This window comes from Pelobates fuscus, chromosome 6 (assembly GCF_036172605.1).
Source record: "Pelobates fuscus isolate aPelFus1 chromosome 6, aPelFus1.pri, whole genome shotgun sequence".
NCBI classification, from domain to species: domain Eukaryota; kingdom Metazoa; phylum Chordata; class Amphibia; order Anura; family Pelobatidae; genus Pelobates; species Pelobates fuscus.
In genome coordinates, this window is record NC_086322.1 from 125891922 (window position 1) to 125911565 (window position 19644).

A 19644-nucleotide genomic window follows, 5' to 3' on the forward strand; every position below is an offset into this window, starting at 1 on the left:
TTCTATTTTAGAAATACAGTGCCTTGCAAAAGTACTCAGCCCCTTGACTTTTTACCTATTTTGTTCCCTTACAGCCTTAAGTTCAATGTTTTATTAATCTGAATTATATGTAATGGATCAGAACACAATCGTCTAAGTTGGCAAAGTGAAATGAGTCTTATTTTCCAGGATATCTTGGGAGGCAATAAGTAGTAAAACTAGATTGACATCCTTACTTTCCAAGATATCCTTCTAAATATGTGCTGGTACCATATGAGCTGGGTTAATGATGTTAGGGTTTTGTAGTGGACCAATTAATTTACCCGTCAGGGTGCCTGAGAGACCAGTAGGTTCTGGAGTAACCAATACAGATGGTGCCACTGGCCTATCATTAGCATCCAAAGGGCCAAGCCTATCCGTAATGCGTCCCAAAGAGGACAGGACTGATGACAGTATGACCTGGAGGTCGGGTGACTGGGCACTACTGGGGCTCTCGCCAGCCCTGGTATTATCCGTGTTGGTGTTGAGTAATCTATATAACTCTGCTTTCCTGGCAGTGGTAGGGTAAGGAATATTCCTGCGTATTAATTCGGCCGTGATCCTGGGTATCATCCAGGACCTGAGGGAAGACAGGCTGGCATTGTCCCCTCCCTGAGATGGAGAGATGGACCTTGCAGGAGTACTGGGAATGAACAGATCCTCAATAGCTTCTGGTAGTTCAGACATTCAAGAATAGGACAAAAGATTCATAAGTAACCAAAGTGATAGCAATGTACTGGCTAGCTTACCTAATCAGCATGAGAGGCTCTAGCTATGTGTTGGCTTGAGGGGATTTTTGAGGCAACTGACGTGGTGGCCGGCTGGTGGCCTCTCGGTGACCAGTAATGCAAAAAGACAACATGGGAGTGACAGGGGGAGGCCCTCTCTATACCACCATGCGAGGCGACTATGTGTTGGCTGTTTGGGCGTGAGTACCTCAGAGTATGAGGTGGGGTGTTGGCCTCGTGGGACCACTATGAATTGGCAAGAAGGCCAGAAAAAAAGTGGACTCTGAAATCTATCAGCCAGTAGACCAAAGTCTTACCCTAGTAGGTAGTGTCGGATGGGGAGGGAAAAAGTGTAATGACCCCTGGGTACACCTACCTGTAGTTATCAGATAGATAGAGTAGGAACGCATAGATGAATTTGAGTAATACCTACGAGAGTAAATAGCCATCATGTAGTACCCATCATGTGACGGTAAATAGTGATAAGTAAAATGAAAAAATATGTGATGCCTACCAGATAATAGACTAGGCCGGTGGAGCGTAATTGGTAGCATAACCAGTATGGCCTAGCACCTTGTAAAATAAAAGGAACAATTAGATTATCCAAGCAATGAGGGGCATAACGTGGATTTGTAAGACAAATCCAAAACCAGTAACCAATGTAAAATTGCAGGAATCGAAAGAAAGGAGACGATAATGAATATGCAGAGTGACTTCAATCGGTAAAATATAATATGGCCAACATTAGAACTTCAAGAGAGCATAACGGATTACTAACCGACCACAATTAATAGAGCCCACCTAAAGAGTGTGACAATTGAAACCTGAGTCAACCAGAATTCATAAGCCTTGACAACCTCAGCAAAAAGGGTACAGCAAAAAAATGGGTTTTCAGGCTCGACAACCTATAAACCATGTTTCTGATGTATCAACATAGACAGGAAAATAGCAACAAAGTGCTGCTGAAATTAACTTGTGAAACACATTTATTTGATAAATTGTAATTCGTGCAGTACTTCCCTATGACCTCTAGGGGTCAATAGCCTACCAAGCATAATTGTGTAATTTAATTGAATGGCCTCATGCACTCTAGGAATTCCTATAATTTAAAATAGGGCATTCGGCAGTAATCATACGAACGGCACCAAAAGAGGAACAAAGAGTCGCATAACAACAGAATGTTCCAGTACAACGAAACACTATGACATACTTGTTGTGAGAATTCGTGAAAATCGTATGTGCGTGCGAACTAACTTCTGAACGAGTGAGTATAATCCCACGAAAGACAAAGTACACGAACCGATAGAATGATAATGGGCAAACTACCGAACCGTTTGTATGAAAGTTTAACAGAAGACTTATACGAAAGCATAGGAACATAGGTGAGTATGTGAAATTGAGTTGGCCCGTGATGACGCTGTGCGCCTGAGATGGGGTCAACCAACTCACTGTTACTGTAGCTTCGAGACCGTGCAGTAGTGACAGGAGGAGAGGGGAAAAATCCCGGAGGACTTAAACAGTAGAAGAACTTGATCCAGGAACGGGCAGACACTCTGAGAGCAGGTAAGGTCTCCACAAGGAAAGAAAGCAAGATGACGGTCTGCTGCAGCCATAAAGCCAGGTCTGCAAATCGCTAGACCAACAATGGTAATGAAGAGGGGTCTGGCTGTCCTTAAGTAGGGAAATTATGCCCCTCCCACAACTACAGGCTCAGCCTTCCATATATAAATATGCCTGTTAGGCATCTCGCCGAATTGGTGTAAACTAGTGCTGCTTGCCGTCATATAACACTCTGGACCCGTCCCATAAAGCTTGTTTTCAAGCATCCATCTTGCACGACTTCCAGTATGTATGTGTGTATATATATATGTATATCATTCTATATATATATATATATATATATATATATACACACACATACATACTGGAAGACGTGCAAGATGGATGCTTGAAAACAAATATATATATATATATATATATATATATATATATATTTGCACACATACATACTGGAAGTCATTCAAGATGGACGCTTGAAAACAAGTATGTACAGTATTGTATGTGTATATATATATTTTTTCATATAATATATATATATATATATATATATATATATATATATATATAACAGACCAGACTCTGGCACTCAACCCAAAAAAAAAATTATATATGGTATAAAAATATTACCAGGGGGCCTCCAGTCCAGTAGATATGAAGGTAAGAAACAGGAGCACTCGCATGGATTTTTCAAATGTGTATTAACCGTTTAACCACAAATCAACATCAACGTTTCGACCCTTCAGATCTTGATAAAGACCCTGAAGGGTCGAAACGTTGATGTTGATTTGTGGTTAAACGGTTAATACACATTTGAAAAATCCATGCGAGTGCTCCTGTTTCTTACCTTCATATATATATAGATGAAAATGTATCCATACTTAATTTTCCTTTCCTGGTCATGGGCCATGGCAGCACAACAATGGGTAGCTCCTCCCTATCCCTAATTAGACAGGAACAGAATTAAATCAGGGGTATAAATACCCCCTCCCACCAATGATCCCTTAGTCTTGTTAACAGCAAAATCCCAGGGCGAGATCTAAGTGCTGCCATGGCCTATGACCAGGAAAGGAAAATTACGGTAAGTATGGATACATTTTCATCTTTCCTGGCCATATCCATGGCAGCACAACAATGGGTAATACCCAAGCAATAACCCAGGGAGGGAATAAAGAAAAAACACAGACTCAAATTTTTTTTTAAATGCTGGTGTATTAGAAAACATACGTGCAATAGAAATCAATCAAGTAGAGTTGACTGCGGATAAGACTGATTTGCCAAAAAGAGTCTGAGCGGCTGGCTTTAACGTCAATCTGGTAATGCTTTATAAACGTGTTTGGAGAAGACCAAGTGGCTGCTTTGCAAATCAGTTCAGGTGACAAATTAGCTGCTGTTGCCAAAGATGAGGAAAGGGACCTCATGGAGTGAGCCTTGAGCCCATCAGGAATTTTCATCTTTGACGCATGGTAAGCCTGAATCATGGCGGCAACAATCCATCTACTGATGGCCATCTTAGAAGCCTGAAGCCCACTTCTGGGACCGTTGGGGATGACGAATAGCCTTTGAGAGATCCGCCAGGCTGAAGATCTTTGTAGATAGACACGATCTAACGGAGAAGGCAGAGGTTCAGCATCCTCAGTAGAAGACTCCGAATGAAGAGCCGGGAGTACTATTTCTTTGTTAATGTGAAAAGCTGACACCACTTTAGGACGAAATTCGGGAACAGTCCGTAAAATAACTCTGTCCTTATGAAAAGCTGTAAAGGGCTCTTTAGTTGATAAGGCATGGAGTTCAGACACTCGTCTACCAGAGGCTAAGGCCACCAATTGAACTGTCTTAATGGTGAGTAACTGAGGAGAGATGGATTCAAGAGGCTCAAATGGAGAATTGCTCAGAGCTTTTAACACCAAGGGAAGATCCCATGGTGGGACGAAGGGCTTGATAGGAGGCTTGATTTTTAAAACTGCAGCCATAAATCTGATCACGTCTGTGTTCAAGGCCCATCTTTGATCCGTAAGGGCCGAAAGAGCTGAAATATGTACCTTCAGGGTATTGTAGCTTAAACCCTTATCAAGACTGGATTGTAGAAATTCAAGAATCTCCTTGGTGGAGATAGACTGAATATTCCTGTGGTTGGATGCAGCCCAGGAGGAAAAAACCTCCCAGATTCTGTAGTAAGTGGAAGATGTAGAGCGTTTCCTTGCTTGTAGTAGAGTTTCAATGACAGCATGAGAAAATCCCTTGCAGATCAATCTTTCCCTTTCAATTTCCATGCCATCAGCTTGAGGGAGGCAGGGTCTGGGTGGAGGACAGGACCCTGATGTAGAAGGGAAGGAATATTCGGAAGCTGCCAGGGGTCTGCACTGCAAAGGCTCAACAACAGAGGAAACCATGGCCTGCGAGGCCAAAAGGGGGCTATGAGGATGATGGATACCTTCTCCTGCCTCAATCGTCTCAGAAGAGCAAAGATGTGGGGTGTAGGAGGGAATGCGTAACCTAGGTGAAATTCCCAATCGATTGAAAGAGCATCCCTTCCTGATGCTTGGGGATCGAAGTTTTTTTGAAAAGAAGCGCTTCACCTTCCTGTTCTTGTGTGTTGCCATTAGGTCGACTTGTGGCACGCCCCATACTTGAGAGATGTCTTCGAACACCTTGTTTGACAGACTCCATTCCCCTGGATCTAATTTCACTCTGCTCAGGTAATCTGCTATGGAATTCTGGACTCCCGGAAGATGAATCGCCGATAGGCGCGCTAGATGCTTCTGGGAGAAGGACATTAGCGGCCTCATAATGGACATCAGTTTTCGACTCCTTGTTCCCCCTTGATGGTTTAAGTAGGCAACTACTGTGGAATTGTCTGATCTGATCTTGATCCACTTGAAGCGAATGAGGGGAAGGAGAACCTCTAGAGCTTTTAGAACTGCCAAAAGTACTAATTGGTTGGAGGGAGTCTCTGTTACTGGAAAGGACCATTTCCCTTGGATAAACTGATGTTGTAGGTGAGCACCCCATCCCCACTGGCTTGCGTCTGTGGTAATAACTGTCCATGTGACGTTCCCCAATGGAAACCCTCGGAACAGGGATTTCTTCTGTAACCACCAAATCAGAGATTGATGGACGTGAGGGGGAATCTTGATAGGCTGAAGTGGATTTCTCGTTCTGAATTGTAGGATGAAATTCTTCTGGAAAACCCTCATCCTCCATTGGGCCCATCTTGTCAGTCCGATGGTGGAGGACATCGTTCCTAACAGGCTCATGCATCTTTCTGCTGAGGTCACATTGGATGCCAACATGTCTTTGACCTTGTTCATCAACTTCGTACCTCTTTCTGGAGACAGTCGCACTGTGCCTGACAGTGTGTTGAATATGGCCCCCAAATATTTCATCTCCTGAGCCGGCTGTAATTGGCTCTTCTTCTCGTTTATCTTCCAACCATGATGGCGTAGGAAACGTAGACCTGCCCATGGGTCTGAAGGGTATTTGAGTATTCTGCCAGGATGAGGATGTCGTCTAAGTAATGGTAAATGGCTATGCCCATTTTCCTGAGCTCCGCTATTAAAACAACCAAGACCTTGGAGAATGTTCTTGGAGCTGTGCTGAGACCGAACGGCAGGGCTCGGAATGGAAAATGCCCTTGTTCCACCGCAAACCGAAGGAATTTCTGATGTTCTGGAGCAATGGGGATGTGGAAATAAGTGTCTGCCAAGTCTATAGAAATCATCCATTGGTGTGGAAAAACGACCTTTATGATGGATTGAATAGACTCCATCTTGAACTTCCGGATGAGGAGATGCTGATTTAGTCTGCTTAAGTCTAAGTTAGGTCTCCAACCACCTGAAGCTTTTCTGGTGAGAAACAGGTGAGAGTAAAACCCTTGACCTTGCTGTTGCTGAGGAACTGGAATGATGACATTTCCTTCCTGGAGTGTCAAGATGAAATCTTTTAAGGCCTGTCTTTTTTCTTCTTCTCCTGGCCACTTGGTCATTTGAAAGGAATAAGCTGGAGGGGGTCTGAAGAATTCTAAACGATATCCTCTTCTTATGATATCCAACACCCATTTGTCTGTGGTGGATAGTTCCCATGCGTCTTTGAAGAGTAACAGACGTGCCCCCACACCTATTGACTGGGGGGACCAGTCATAAAGATCTGGGGTTCTTGTGGAACGAGGCACCTCTAGACTTACCGCCTCTGGTAGAAGACTGTCCACCTCTCCAAGGCTGGGGTCTTCCATGCTCTCTTCCTGGCTTGTAAGATCTGGCATCTCGAAAGGAGAAATAGTCTGGGTATCGTTTGGATCGAAAGGAACCTCTGGGTTTACGATCCTGCGGGAGAAAAGCTCTTTTGCCTTCGGCAGCTCTCTTAATACAGTCATCCAAGTTTTTCCCAAACAACATGTTGCCGTGGAAAGGTAAGGCACATAAACTAGCTTTAGAAGAGGTATCTGCTATCCAGGACCTTAACAATAATGCCCTTCTGGCTGAAACGGAGAGGGCCATATTTCTGGCAAAGGCCTTAACCAGATCCACTGAAGCGTCAGAAGTAAAGTCTACAGCAAGCTTTATATCGTTTAGACTGTCCAGAAGACTGGATCTGCTCCTGCCTCTTTGGATGTCTGCTTCTAGATTTTCCATCCAGATCTTTAAAGCTGAAGTGGAAACTGAAGTGAGAGCGACTGCTGGATGGAGGCCTGTGCCAGCAGCCACGTAAGCCTTGGCGAGGTTCAGATCCATTTTTCTGTCCATAAGGTCTCTAAATGAGCCTGCGTCATCAACCGGTAGAGTAGTGTGTTTGGCCAGTCTTACTACGGCCGCATCTACCTTAGGAGCCAAATCCCAACAGCTGGAGTCTTTCCTCTCAAATGGATAAAGACGAGCAACTCTGCCTTGAGATGTCAGCTTTCTACGAGTATTAGACCATTCATCTTGAATCAGCTCCTTGATTGTCTCATGAGCTGGAAATGTGGCTCTCTTTTTCTTCAGATCAGTGAAAAATCTACTGGAAGTAGAAGGTTGCTCCGAGGATATTTCCTTGAGACACAAGGATTTGCGAACTCTGGATATTAAATGATCAACTTGAGCAGGCTCCATGAATTCTGGGGCATAAGATTCTTCCTCTGAAGAGGACAGCCCGTCCCTGCAGGAGTCCATGGACTCATCTGAGGATTCCTCTTGAGAAAACCCAAAGGGTTCAGCGAATCTAGGCTTGTCTAGAAGTGGGACTTCCCAGCTTCTCTGATGCCCCGGGAGACCGCCTGCTTGATAAACTCCATCATATCTGGAGTAGGGGCAGTAGTAGAAGCGCTAGCGGCTGTAGACAGGCATTCTGCGCAGAGACGTTTGCCTTCTAGTGGTTTATTGCTGCAGGCTTCGCATCTCTTCTTCATAGGCGACTTGCCTTTGGACGTTCTGGATGCTTTAATTCCCGTAAAGCTGTCATAATAGGGAAATACAATTAAACCAGGCACTCTTTTGTTTGGTATAGATAAAGAGAGAGAGAGAAAAAATAATGATGGCTTACCTATAACCTTTAGATTGTGACCTTTGTTTATGGACGGATGCCTCAGAGTCCGATGAGAAAGATCCCAAAAAAGTATAAAAATTCAATATGTGAAAAAAGGGGATGTGCCTTTAAGAAATAAAACCATACCTGAGTTACAGAAAACTGGAGGCTTGAAAATAAACGAACAAAACTGGAACAAAAGATGCTGCAAGAGCTCCCTGGTGTCCAGGCAACCTGAAACAGGCAAAGAAATTCAAATTTGGCGCCTTTTTAAAGGCAGCGAATGACGTCACCGATGACGTCACCGCGAACCTGGAAGAATGCCCCGCGCATGCGCGCAATTACACCGCGCATGCGCGGAAGTCCGCATCACGCGCCCCCGATCCGCGCATGTGCGGAAACGTCTACAGACGCAGCCACCGTGTCCGCGCATGCGCGGAAGAAGCATGACGCGGCCGCCGGACTGCGCATGCGCCCGCACAGGCGCAGAGCAGCAAGAGGACGCTGCCAAGATGGCGGCAAGCCGGTAAAATTTTAAAATCTTTTAAAGGGGAAAAAAGAGAGAGAAGAAAAAAAAAAATAATACAAAATCCTTATTTGGAAGGAGAATAAATGGCACATACACAAAGAGGTGGAATGGGGAAACCTGACAGCCCATAGTAATTTAATACATAAAAAAAAATGCATTTAAACTTACTGTGCCTGCCAGGTAGAGGTGAGAAGAATTTTCTGAAGATGAGGTTCTTCTGCCACTTCCTGCTACCGCTTGGTTACTGCAGGGAATGTTCCTTATTGCCAATTTTTTCCTTGCTACCCCTAGGGTCACTGCAAGTGGCTCCCGGTCACTAAAGGAGCATCTCCAGGGGGTTATCCTTTGCGCAGGGGCCGGGCCACGCACTGGAGACTTCCCAAGGAAGAGAGGCTGAAACTCCCTTGAGGCCGAAAGTAAAGACCCTCAGGTAAGCCAAAAGAAAAAGTAAGTTCACAGTCTATAATGACTGGAGTCCTATAGGGATAGGACAGGAAAAAAAAGACTAAGGGATCATTGGTGGGAGGGGGTATTTATACCCCTGATTTAATTCTGTTCCTGTCTAATTAGGGATAGGGAGGAGCTACCCATTGTTGTGCTGCCATGGATATGGCCAGGAAATATATATATATGTACATACATATATACATATATATATACATACATACTGGAAGTCGTGCAAGATAGACACTTGAAAACAAGCTTTATGGTGCTGGTCCAGAGCACGACTTCCAGTATGTATATGTGTATATATATATATATATATATATATATACACACACATACATACATACTGGAAGTTGTATGGACGCTTGAAAAAAAAGCTTCATGATGCAGGTCCAGAGTGTTATATAACGGCAAGCAGCATTAGTTTACACCAATTCAGCGAGATGCCTAAGAGCAAAATTAAGAGTCAGCAAGAAAAGGCAGATCACATGAATTTGTTTGGCCAAAAGGACTCCAAAACAAAACCTCACATGTGGAGCCTTGAGATGGTGGAGAAGGCTTGGGATGCAACAGCTCAGTGCACGCTAATGGAATAATATCACCTTGAGAGGTGTTCCAGAATTGGTAAAACCAGCGGATCTGCCAGAATTTGTCCATGGTCTTTTCAAGGCCTTAGCCCCTATCTTACCAACAGACCTACTCCTCAGAGTACACAGGCCATACAGGCCCAAGCATTTACCTGACACAGTGCCCAGTGATGTGCTCCTCAGAGCACACTATTTCCATGCTAAAGATCTGCTAGAAAATAACCATACAAAGCAAAATTTGCCACCAGAAAGCTTCTCTATAAAGAACAAACTCAAAAGGCACAGAACCTACCAACAAGTAACAGAATCACACCAGATTCAATATCAGTGGGGGTATCCTACTTATCTTCTAGTGACCTGGAATGCTATAACCATCATGATACAATCACCAGATGAAGGTATCTGCTTGCTACAACAGTGGAAGTTAATCGGACGAATTCTATCGCCCACTTCACACTCACCCGTGAAGCAAGTGTGATACTATACTGGACATCACATCTTAATGGCATAGCTGTAAACTATTAATTTATGCAGATGATCATGCCAGCTGAATTATCAAGGTTCATGCACTGTTGGGTGGTCATCGAGGAAATGAATGTCTTCGCAGGGCCAAAAAGGCGAGGAAGGAATGGGAAAGCAGGAATCAAAGGGGAGAAATATATATATATATATATTTTTTGCCAATTATTAAGGAAAGTTACCCTCACAAGGGGATTTGTCTATAGGTTAAAAACAAACAAACAAATAAACAGAATGTGAGAAAACCCATCATTGAGTCCCTCTAGATTCAAATTTATAAATCCAACATTTTTTGCAACATTGTAGATAACGGTCCGATCTTACTTCCTTTGGATAAATATTACAAGCTCAATGCCACAAAAGTGTTATATCCCAAAGAACCCAGAGTAATAATGGAAATTAATGTTTATTTTGGCATTGCCGCGCATGCGCATTAGGTCTCCTCGGCCGGCGGGCGGGATCAGTCTCGCCCACCGGCCGACGTAAGCAGAAGGAGGAGCGGCAGGGGAGGAGCAGGCAGCGACGTGGGACATGTCGCTGCCTCTGGTAAGTCACTGAAGAGGTTTTCACCCCTTCAGCAATTGGGGATTGGGGGGTGGGAGGGAGAGGGACCCTCCAGTGCCAGGAAAACGGATCGTTTTCCTGGCACTGGAGTTTCCCTTTAATATAAGGGAGCCCTAAATTACGGTATGCCACTCTAGGTGGCTTTCGTTTCCACACAAAATGGGGGGGGGGGGTTAGGTTCACATTGATATTGCTTATGCAACAGTTCTTCTGACACATACCCTGGCCTTAGAACCCTAGAGCCTGGCCAGACATTCAAGTCACACAAAAGTGGTGCCCTATAAGCTATTTATTCCCATCAGTTTCCTCATTTTTAGCGTTGCTGACCTGTGCCTTTCCAATATTTGTGATCCAGCATTCCCAATCTCTCACATACCTACTTACACAACCCTGTGTTTTGCTAACCATTCTCTCGTAAATTCTTATCGTATTCAACCTCTGTATGAGAGTATCTAACAAGGGGATCGTCGTGCTCTTCCAGTGGAACGCCAAGTTTATCTTAGCTACTGTGAGAATGATGAGTAATACTTTGTGGTTGGGGTGGTGTATCAGCCCGGGGATGATATGCAGAAGGTAGCCGGTTGGCTTCTTTGGTATTCTATAGAGTGTGGTATTATAGATAAATTTCCCCACCCGGTCCCAGTATTTTCCCAGGGCCGGACAATACCAAAATGTGTGTAGCGTAGTGCCTATCTGTGTTTTGCATCTCCAGCACAGCTCTGATGCCTCCTTATAGATTCGCGATAACTTGTATGGCACCAGGTACCATCTCATGGTGATTTTACAGAAGGCTTCCCAGAGTGATAAGCTCCTTGAGGCTCGTTTAGTAATTGACATAGCTTCGTGCCAATGTGATAGAGGTATCTCATACCCCTGCTCTTTCTCCCATTGGATAATATAGGGCATTTTGTCTTTTGCAGGCCCCTGGAGAAGAGCAATGTAACATAGAGAGAGAGGTTTCAAGTGTTTGGCTGAAAGCAGTGAGGGTACATTCACTACCGCTTCGGGAAGTACATCGTGTGTTGTGTCTAACCTGGAAAACAAGAGGTTTTTACTCTCATTTACAATTACCGGAGGACAACAGCACAATACGTTTAACTAAAGCTTTGATGTCAATCTAGGAAAAATAGTTGTAAATTGTCATATAGCAATTGTTTACTCTGTTATATGAAAATGTTACAGTTTTGATATTATATGCATTGATAACATTCTCTAATAAAAATGATATATGGAAAAATCATTGATGACCAACATATTTCATATTAAACACAACCCTTACACATCACATATTTTATACATCTGTTAAACTGGAACAATCTATTTATTTTTCATGTTGATATGTAGAATACACTGTCTCTTACTCACTCTACAAAATCTCTTTCAGCTATTTTTTAAAATAATTGTTAAGTGTTATTTCTCCTTCTTCAAATTGGAAATTGAGAAACAGAAGCCTTCAGCATTTCTGCAAAGCAACCTGCCTTAAACAACTTGAGAATTACATTTTATTAGAAAGAACAGATGAAACCTCTGGAAATAATTGCTATTGGCAAATATAATCAAATTGAAAAAACAAATAAATAACAACATAACAAAGGTAACTAATAGTGATGTCGCGAACATAACATTTTCGGTTCGCGAATGGCGAACGCGAATTTCCGCAAATGTTCGCGTACGGGCGAACCGGGCGTACCGCCATAGACTTCAATAGGCAGGTGAATTTTAAAACCCACAGGGACTCTTTCTGGCCACAATAGTGATGGAAAAGTTGTTTCAAGGGGACTAACACCTGGACTGTGGCATGCTGGAGGGGGATCCATGGCAAAACTCCCATGGAAAATGTCATAGTTGATGCAGAGTCTGGTTTTAATCCATAAAGGGCATAAATCACCTAACATTCCTAAATTGTTTGGAATAACGTGCTTTAAAACATCAGGTATGATGTTGTATCGATCAGGTAGTGTAAGGGTTACGCCCGCTTCACAGTGACAGACCAAGCTCCCCGTTTAACGCACCGCAAACAACCGCAAACAGTCCATTTGCACAACCGCAAACTCCCCATTTGCACAACCGCAAACTCCCCATTTGCACAAGGTTGAATACCAAGCTAGCCATGTCCCGTTCCTTGTCCTCACTGATGTCATTGAAGGTCTCTTCTTCCACCCAGCCACGTACAACACCAAGGGTCCCCGAAAGGTGACAACAAGCCCCCTGTATTTTTTTTAAAATGTACACTACTGTTACACCAGATATGAGTTGCACTGGTGTGACACTGTGCCCTGGCAGGCCCTGAAACGCACACGTGTGAAGGAAACTGACTGCTATTATTTCACAGTCAAGTTTCTAGTTTTGTTTTTTTAATGTACACTACTGTTACACCAGTGATTGGCCTACATCATGCCTACGCCCCCAAAACGTTCGTGTGTGGGGGTGCTGGAATGACGTGGGCCAATGGGAGCCTTGTAGCGGAGCGGCAGGGGTTAAGCCAAGGGCTCTCCGCTGGTACTCAGGATTCATCATACAGAAGGCAGGACACACAGCATAATTCCCATTCCCAAGGACCACCTGGGAGTCAACTGACAATTTTTATTCACGGCTCCAGGAGTTAACTGTCAACTTTTCAACTGTCAACTTTTAAATGTTCTGCAATGCAGTAATAGCATGACATACACAAGGGAAAACCATCACAGTACATATTGGAGACACAATATAAAACCAAACCTCTGAATACTCAGGGGACATGGCACTTAGTGGCGATGTCCTGCCACATATCTCCCCCTTGTCCACTCCCAGCAGCCCCAGCCTGACTCACACGGGTCAGCTGGCTGCTGCCCGGAGTGGACACAGTCTTTCAGTGCCATGTCCCTCTCCATGTCTTCCTCCATGAATTCTATTATATTACATTTACTGCCCCCCTCTCCATGTCTTCCTCCATTAATTCTATTATATTACATTTACTGCCCCTCTCCAATAGTCCTTGTATTACACACAGTATCCCTGTATTACACACAGTATTCCTGTATTACACACTGTATCCCTGTATTACACACTGTATCCCTGTATTACACTCAGTATCTCTGTATTACACTCAGTATCTCTATATTAGACACAGTATCTCTATATTAGACACTGTATCCCTGTATTACACTCTGTATCCCTGTATTACACACTGTATCCCTGTATTACACTCAGTATCTTTGTATTACACACAGTATCTCTATATTACACACAGTATCTCTATATTACACACAGTATCTCTCTATTAAACACAGTATCTATATATTACACTCAGTATCCCTGTATTACACTCAGTATCTCTGTATTACACTCAGTATATCTGTATTACACACAGTATCTCTATATTACACTCAGGTTACTGGCTATGGGGGGATAATGTATAATAAACACAGGTTACTGGCTATGGGGGATAATGTATAATAAACACAGGTTACTGGCTATGGGGGATAATGTATAATAAACACAGGTTACTGGCTATGGGGGATAATGTATAATAAACACAGGTTACTGGCTATGGGGGGATAATGTATAATAAACACAAACACAAAAAAAATACAAAAAAAAAAATGCAGCTTCAGAATTAATCTAAATTGTATGCTGTCTAGGAGGTGGGAGGGTCTGGGAGGGAGGGTCTGCTGCTTATTGGCTGGAATGTGTCTGCTGACTGTGAGGTACAGGGTCAAAGTTTACTCAATGATGACGAATAGGGGGAGGACCGAACATCGCATATGTTCGCTGTCCGTGGCGAACGCGAACAAGCTATGTTCGCCGGCAAACCGTTCAGGACATCACTAGTAACTAATGCAATACCACCATACGGAAAATAATGACTCTATCCAATCTTTTGCAATCAACTCACGACACCTGAGCCGGTTATAGTCAAGTATGATACAATAAAAAAAAAACACATCTGGAAGTATCTGGAAGTATTAAACTAGCCGTCTAAAAATATTTATATACTTTACCAGCAGTTAAAGTATATAAAAAAGCTGTTAAGGCATTTAAAGAGATCCTTGCAGAGAAATGTGTAAGTTAACAGTAAGGGAGGGTTCACTTTCTAAATTTTGCTTTGCAGTTTTTTGCTGTGCAAAGTTCAATCTAGTTTTGCAGAGGGGGAAGGGATTAAAAGAATGTTGGTGTCAGTTTCATATTTTTGGATAAAAGTTTATGTTTTTCAAAATACTAAAATATCAAAAATGAATTATATATAAAAATATCAATATATCAAAATATTAAATCACTGTAAATGTTTATGCTAAAAATATTAAATATGAGAAGCTTATCCGTAAATTTGAAATCGAGTCCGATATTGTAAGAAATGTTAACTTTGCTTTAAACAACAGAATAGATCATTTTTGAGTACTTACAACATTCTGCTGCTTTTGTGTCGAAGTCCAAAAAATTAATTCCTATTTTTTCATAATGCTTTTCATAAAGTTTATCAAGCTGCTGGGACCAACCGTTGTTGTCTCCTAAAAATGGAATAAGAAAATATTTCAGAAATGATGTGGGTAATATTTTTTTAAAAAGTAGCGCAACAGAACAAGTTTATAAAACTGGAGCAATCACCATGCAAACCAATAGAATCAGATAGAAAATCTGAAAGGTTTTTATGGAAATTATATCATGTTCATCTACCCTTTCTATCAGGACCGGTGCTAGGATTTTTAGTTACACAGGCGAAGATGCATTTTGGTGCCCCCTACCCTCGTTCAAAATAAGGTTCATACAAACACAGAAATAATCATACAGACATACAGACACAGACAGAGACATACATGCAGGCATATAGACATCATGGCGGCGGGCACCTGGTCGCAGGGATGTGACCCCTGTGACCGCGGTATGTACGCCAGTGCATGCAGATGCACACACAATTAAAGGACCACTACAGACACCCAGATCACATCAGCTCAATGAAGTGGTCTGGGTGTCAGGTCCCTCTAGTTTTAACCCTGCAGCTGAAAACATAGCAGTTTCAGAGAAACTGCTATGTTTCACCGAGGGTTAATCCAGCCTCTAGTGGATGTCTCACTGACAGCCGCTAGAGGAACTTCCGCTATTCTAAAACACTGAACGTCCATAGGAAAGCATTGAGTAATGCTTTCCTATGGGCGGTTTGAATGCATGCGCGGCAAGAGCATTCGGAGCTGAGAGGCGGAGGGATCCCCAGCGCCAAGGGAGTCCGGCGCTAGAGAAAGGTAAGTGCTGAAGACACACACACACTCTCACGAACAGATGCATACACACCAGCTAACAGACACACACATTTACTGACAGACACACTCAGCGACAGACATACATCCACACTCACTTACAAAACATACACTCTCACTTACAAACACACACTCACTAACAGACATCAAACAGACTCACTAATACACACACAAACACACTCAGTAAGAGACACACAGTAACACACTTACTGACACTCACTAGCAGACACACTCACTGACACTCACTAGCAGACACACTCACTGACACTCACTAGCAGACACACACTGACACTCACTAGCAGACACACACTGACACTCACTAGCAGGCACACACACTGACACTAGCAGACACACTCACTGACACTCACTAGCAGACACACACACTGACACTCACTAGCAGACACTCATTGACACTCACTGACACTCACTAGCAGACACACACACTGACACTCACTAGCAGACACACTCACTGACACTCACTAGCAGACACACACACTGACACTCACTAGCAGACACACACACACACACTAACACTAACACATGTTTTTTTTTTAAAAAAAATTTAATCCCCCAGCCTCCTTACCTTTTTGGAGTGCTGAAGGGATTCCCTGGGGTCCAGTGGTGCTGCAAGGCTCCTGGGCTCCTTGGCTGGCTGGCTCCCTGGCTGGCTGTCTCCCTTGGTGGCTGTCTGGCTGTCTCCCGGGCTGGCTGTCTCCCGGGCTGGCGGGCTGGCGGGCGGGCGCGAGGGAGCACTCTCCCATGTGTGCTTCCTCTTCAGCTCCCTCGCGCACCGCGTAGGGATGCCGGCGCCGGAAGATGACGTCATCTTCCGGCTCCGGTATCAGTATGCGGCGCGCGAGGGAGCTGAAGAGGAAGCACACATGGGAGAGTGCTCCCTCGCGCGCCCGCAGAACCGGGCGCTCGGCCACGCTACAAAAGGTCGTCGGTTGGAGGGGAGCGCAGTGCGCTTCCCTCCTTCCGGTCAGCCTGATTTTGCGCCCCCAGGGCCGGTGCGCCCTAAGGCGGCCGCCTGGGCCGCCTTATGGTAGCGCCGGCCCTGCTTTCTATATATAACACTCAATGATTATAGAATATTTTAGGTCCACATCAAACTGTAGAAACACCGTCACCTTAACTACTTAAATATTCAGTTTGTAGGTATGTTTTTGCTACACTTAAAGGGCAGACTGGGCAGGGGTATCTCAGTACATCAAGATGTTATAGGTTACTGAACAACCCTTTTCAGTGAAGCATTTCAATTCATAGGTAACAGAGCTCACATATTTAAAAAAAAAAAAAAAAAAAGAAAAATAAAACAATTATATAAGACAATATACATAAAATGTGACATTTCTGGAATACAAAGCAAATTCAAACTAAATTTCAAATTGTAGGTCACAGCCAAAAACAGGAAACAAACTGACTTGGATAATGTTTATACTGAAACGTGATATTCACTTTGATTTCGGTTTGTTACAGTCCACACTTTAGTAAATAACCGTATTGAGGTAGGTCTCAAAACTGGTTAAAGCTTAGGTACTATAATGTCTTTTACTTCCGAATGATAAATATGTCTGTTTGAATCTACAGTCAGACATAAGTCCACAAACTAACACTAATTTATACTCTAATGCAATACAGTTTCATCTATATATTAAATAGCTTTCAACAAGTAAAAATATAAAAAAATGTTAGCTCTTCATTTACATGTTTTATTTTTACCAGTCCCATGTTAATGGATATAAATCCATATATAAATATAAAACCTTATGATTTAAATGTCATTTAACAGGGAACTCCATGATCATCTTGTTTAAACTGCTACAGTATAATCATACATTGCCTGCTGTCCAGAACCCGACCTAACATAAATTGCTTTTCCTGTCTTTTAACAACCATATCTTATCCAAGCCAATCCACACCCATTCTAATGCTTATTTATTTATTTTTCAGAAATCATTCCCATTTGATTTAGCCTACAAATATACGCAATATGCTTCTTGGTAATGACCTCTGCTCCTTTCATCATAATTTGGTATATAAGCCTGTTATAAAACCTGTTTTCTTTTTATGTTAAAGCAATGTGAGCAGAGTGCCTGTCACTTTGATATTTATTTACCAAAGCAGGCCAATCAATGTTGTGATTGATGAACACCTCTTCTTATCTTGTATGTTCTAAATATAATTCACACTTTACCCAACACCATACATCCACATATCACTTTTTGTATTCTCATTTCTACCTTAAAGTGAGCATGCCTTCTGAAATTGTCAATGCACATGCTAGCTAGCAATAAGTATTTCCCATCTGTAATGTGAAAGTATGAACACAACCTCCATTCGAACATATTTCCAACACTTATTAATGTTTTTCGATCACACACTAGCTGTTTAGTTTAGAATCTGGAAGTGTATTTTTGATTGGCAAGAAAACTATAAAAAAAAAACCACGTATGATTCATTTTATTGGTTTATTTATATCTTTGGAAGGTACATTGTAAATTGTTAAACACTTCAAGAGAACAGCTGCTAACAATAACCAACTATATGAAATATGCCTCAGGCTTCTTTGTTGATAACTGCCGACTTCTTCTAAAAATCTGTCTCGTTGAGGTTGAATCATTCCATGTAAAGCCCATATGGTTCAAGGACACGTTCCTAACTCGGTTTCGACACAGTAACTTGTCTAATGAAGAAGACATGATCATAGCGCTTATATTTGAAGAAATAGAGCTGGACAATATCATAAAAGCATGATATGATAAAAAAAAAAAATGAAATATGAAAAAAAATTACAAAACAGAGCACAAAGGAAAAATAGGCAGATTGTGGACCTGTTGGAAATCACTTGCTCCACAAAGTAGATATGGTATGTTTTGTACATATTTTTTAAAAATATTTACACCTAAGACGGCTAATTACATTTTAATAATGAATCAAACCCTCTATTATTAGTCTGTAGTCACGGCCACTTTCCAGATTTTTTTATATTTCAAATTAGTATAATTATATGCGTTGAAGGAACTCCATATGTTTATAGTTATAGGGTCAGCATGATTAATATATTAAGAAAAATAAAATAAATATTAAGAAAAAATAAAAATTTTATATAACTGCATCAGCATAATAGAATATTAAATGGTCAAACAAGAAGTGCAGCAATCTCTACATGTGTAACACAATTTTTTTGGACACTGTATAATGCTCTCTCTTGACATGTTTCTGTCTATCTATGAACTTAACAATGTACTACTAAAAATAAAAAATAAGGGCAGAGTGTGACAGAGGTGCAAGGTGACCGCTTGTTTGGATCCCGGAGAGTGAGCATCACGTGTAACCATGATTCTTCAGCGCTTGTTTAGTTTCTCATCTGTCTTACGGAGCGCAGTCTCTATCCATCTACGTAGGAATATTGGATTGACGGCTGTTGCATTCAACAAGACCAGAGAGCTAGATCCTGTCCAAAAGCTGTTTGTGGAAAAGATTCGGGAATACAACACTAAGAGCCAGAAACTCAATGGCCCAGTTGATGCTGGTGCTGAATACCAGAAAGATCTGAGTGAAGATATCAGCAAACTTAATAGGCTATTCGGTGGAGGGGACATGTCCAAATTCCCAGATTTCAAGTTTGAAGAACCTAAATTTGAGGAATCTTCAAAATAACCGCTTCTGGCCTGTAAGAAGAAATGTTTCTTGTACTTCTGTTGCATTGCCCACACCGATAATTTAATAAAACATCTTGCTGATCCAAAAAAAAAAAAAAAATAAAAAAAAAAAAAAAAAAAAAAAAAAGTAAACAAAAAAAGAGACCTATTCAACTTTACTTCATAGATCTGTGTTTTATTTTATGGAGAAGGTCACAAAGCAAGTAACTATTAAAAGAACAAGCTACCTGCTTACATAATTGACACAGCAAGACGTAATATTTCACATTTGTTCTGATTGAAAGCTCATATATGAGCATA

The 19644-nt window shown here is 42.1% G+C and overlaps 2 protein-coding genes across 2 annotated transcripts in view; one reads left to right on the forward strand and one right to left on the reverse strand.

The window, feature by feature from the left end:
- RXFP1 (relaxin family peptide receptor 1) overlaps nt 1-19644 on the reverse strand; it is a 351549-nt gene that overhangs the window by 109883 nt on the left and 222022 nt on the right. Inside the window, exon 3 of the mRNA XM_063458232.1 lies at nt 14831-14935. Within this exon, the coding sequence (XP_063314302.1) occupies nt 14831-14935 (105 nt within the window). The remainder of the gene's footprint in view (nt 1-14830; nt 14936-19644) is intronic.
- LOC134614442 (ATP synthase-coupling factor 6, mitochondrial-like) lies at nt 18956-19437 on the forward strand. Its single transcript, XM_063458230.1, has one exon. It carries the CDS (start codon nt 19019-19021, stop codon nt 19340-19342), a length of 324 nt encoding a protein of 107 aa, XP_063314300.1. The 5' UTR covers nt 18956-19018; the 3' UTR covers nt 19343-19437.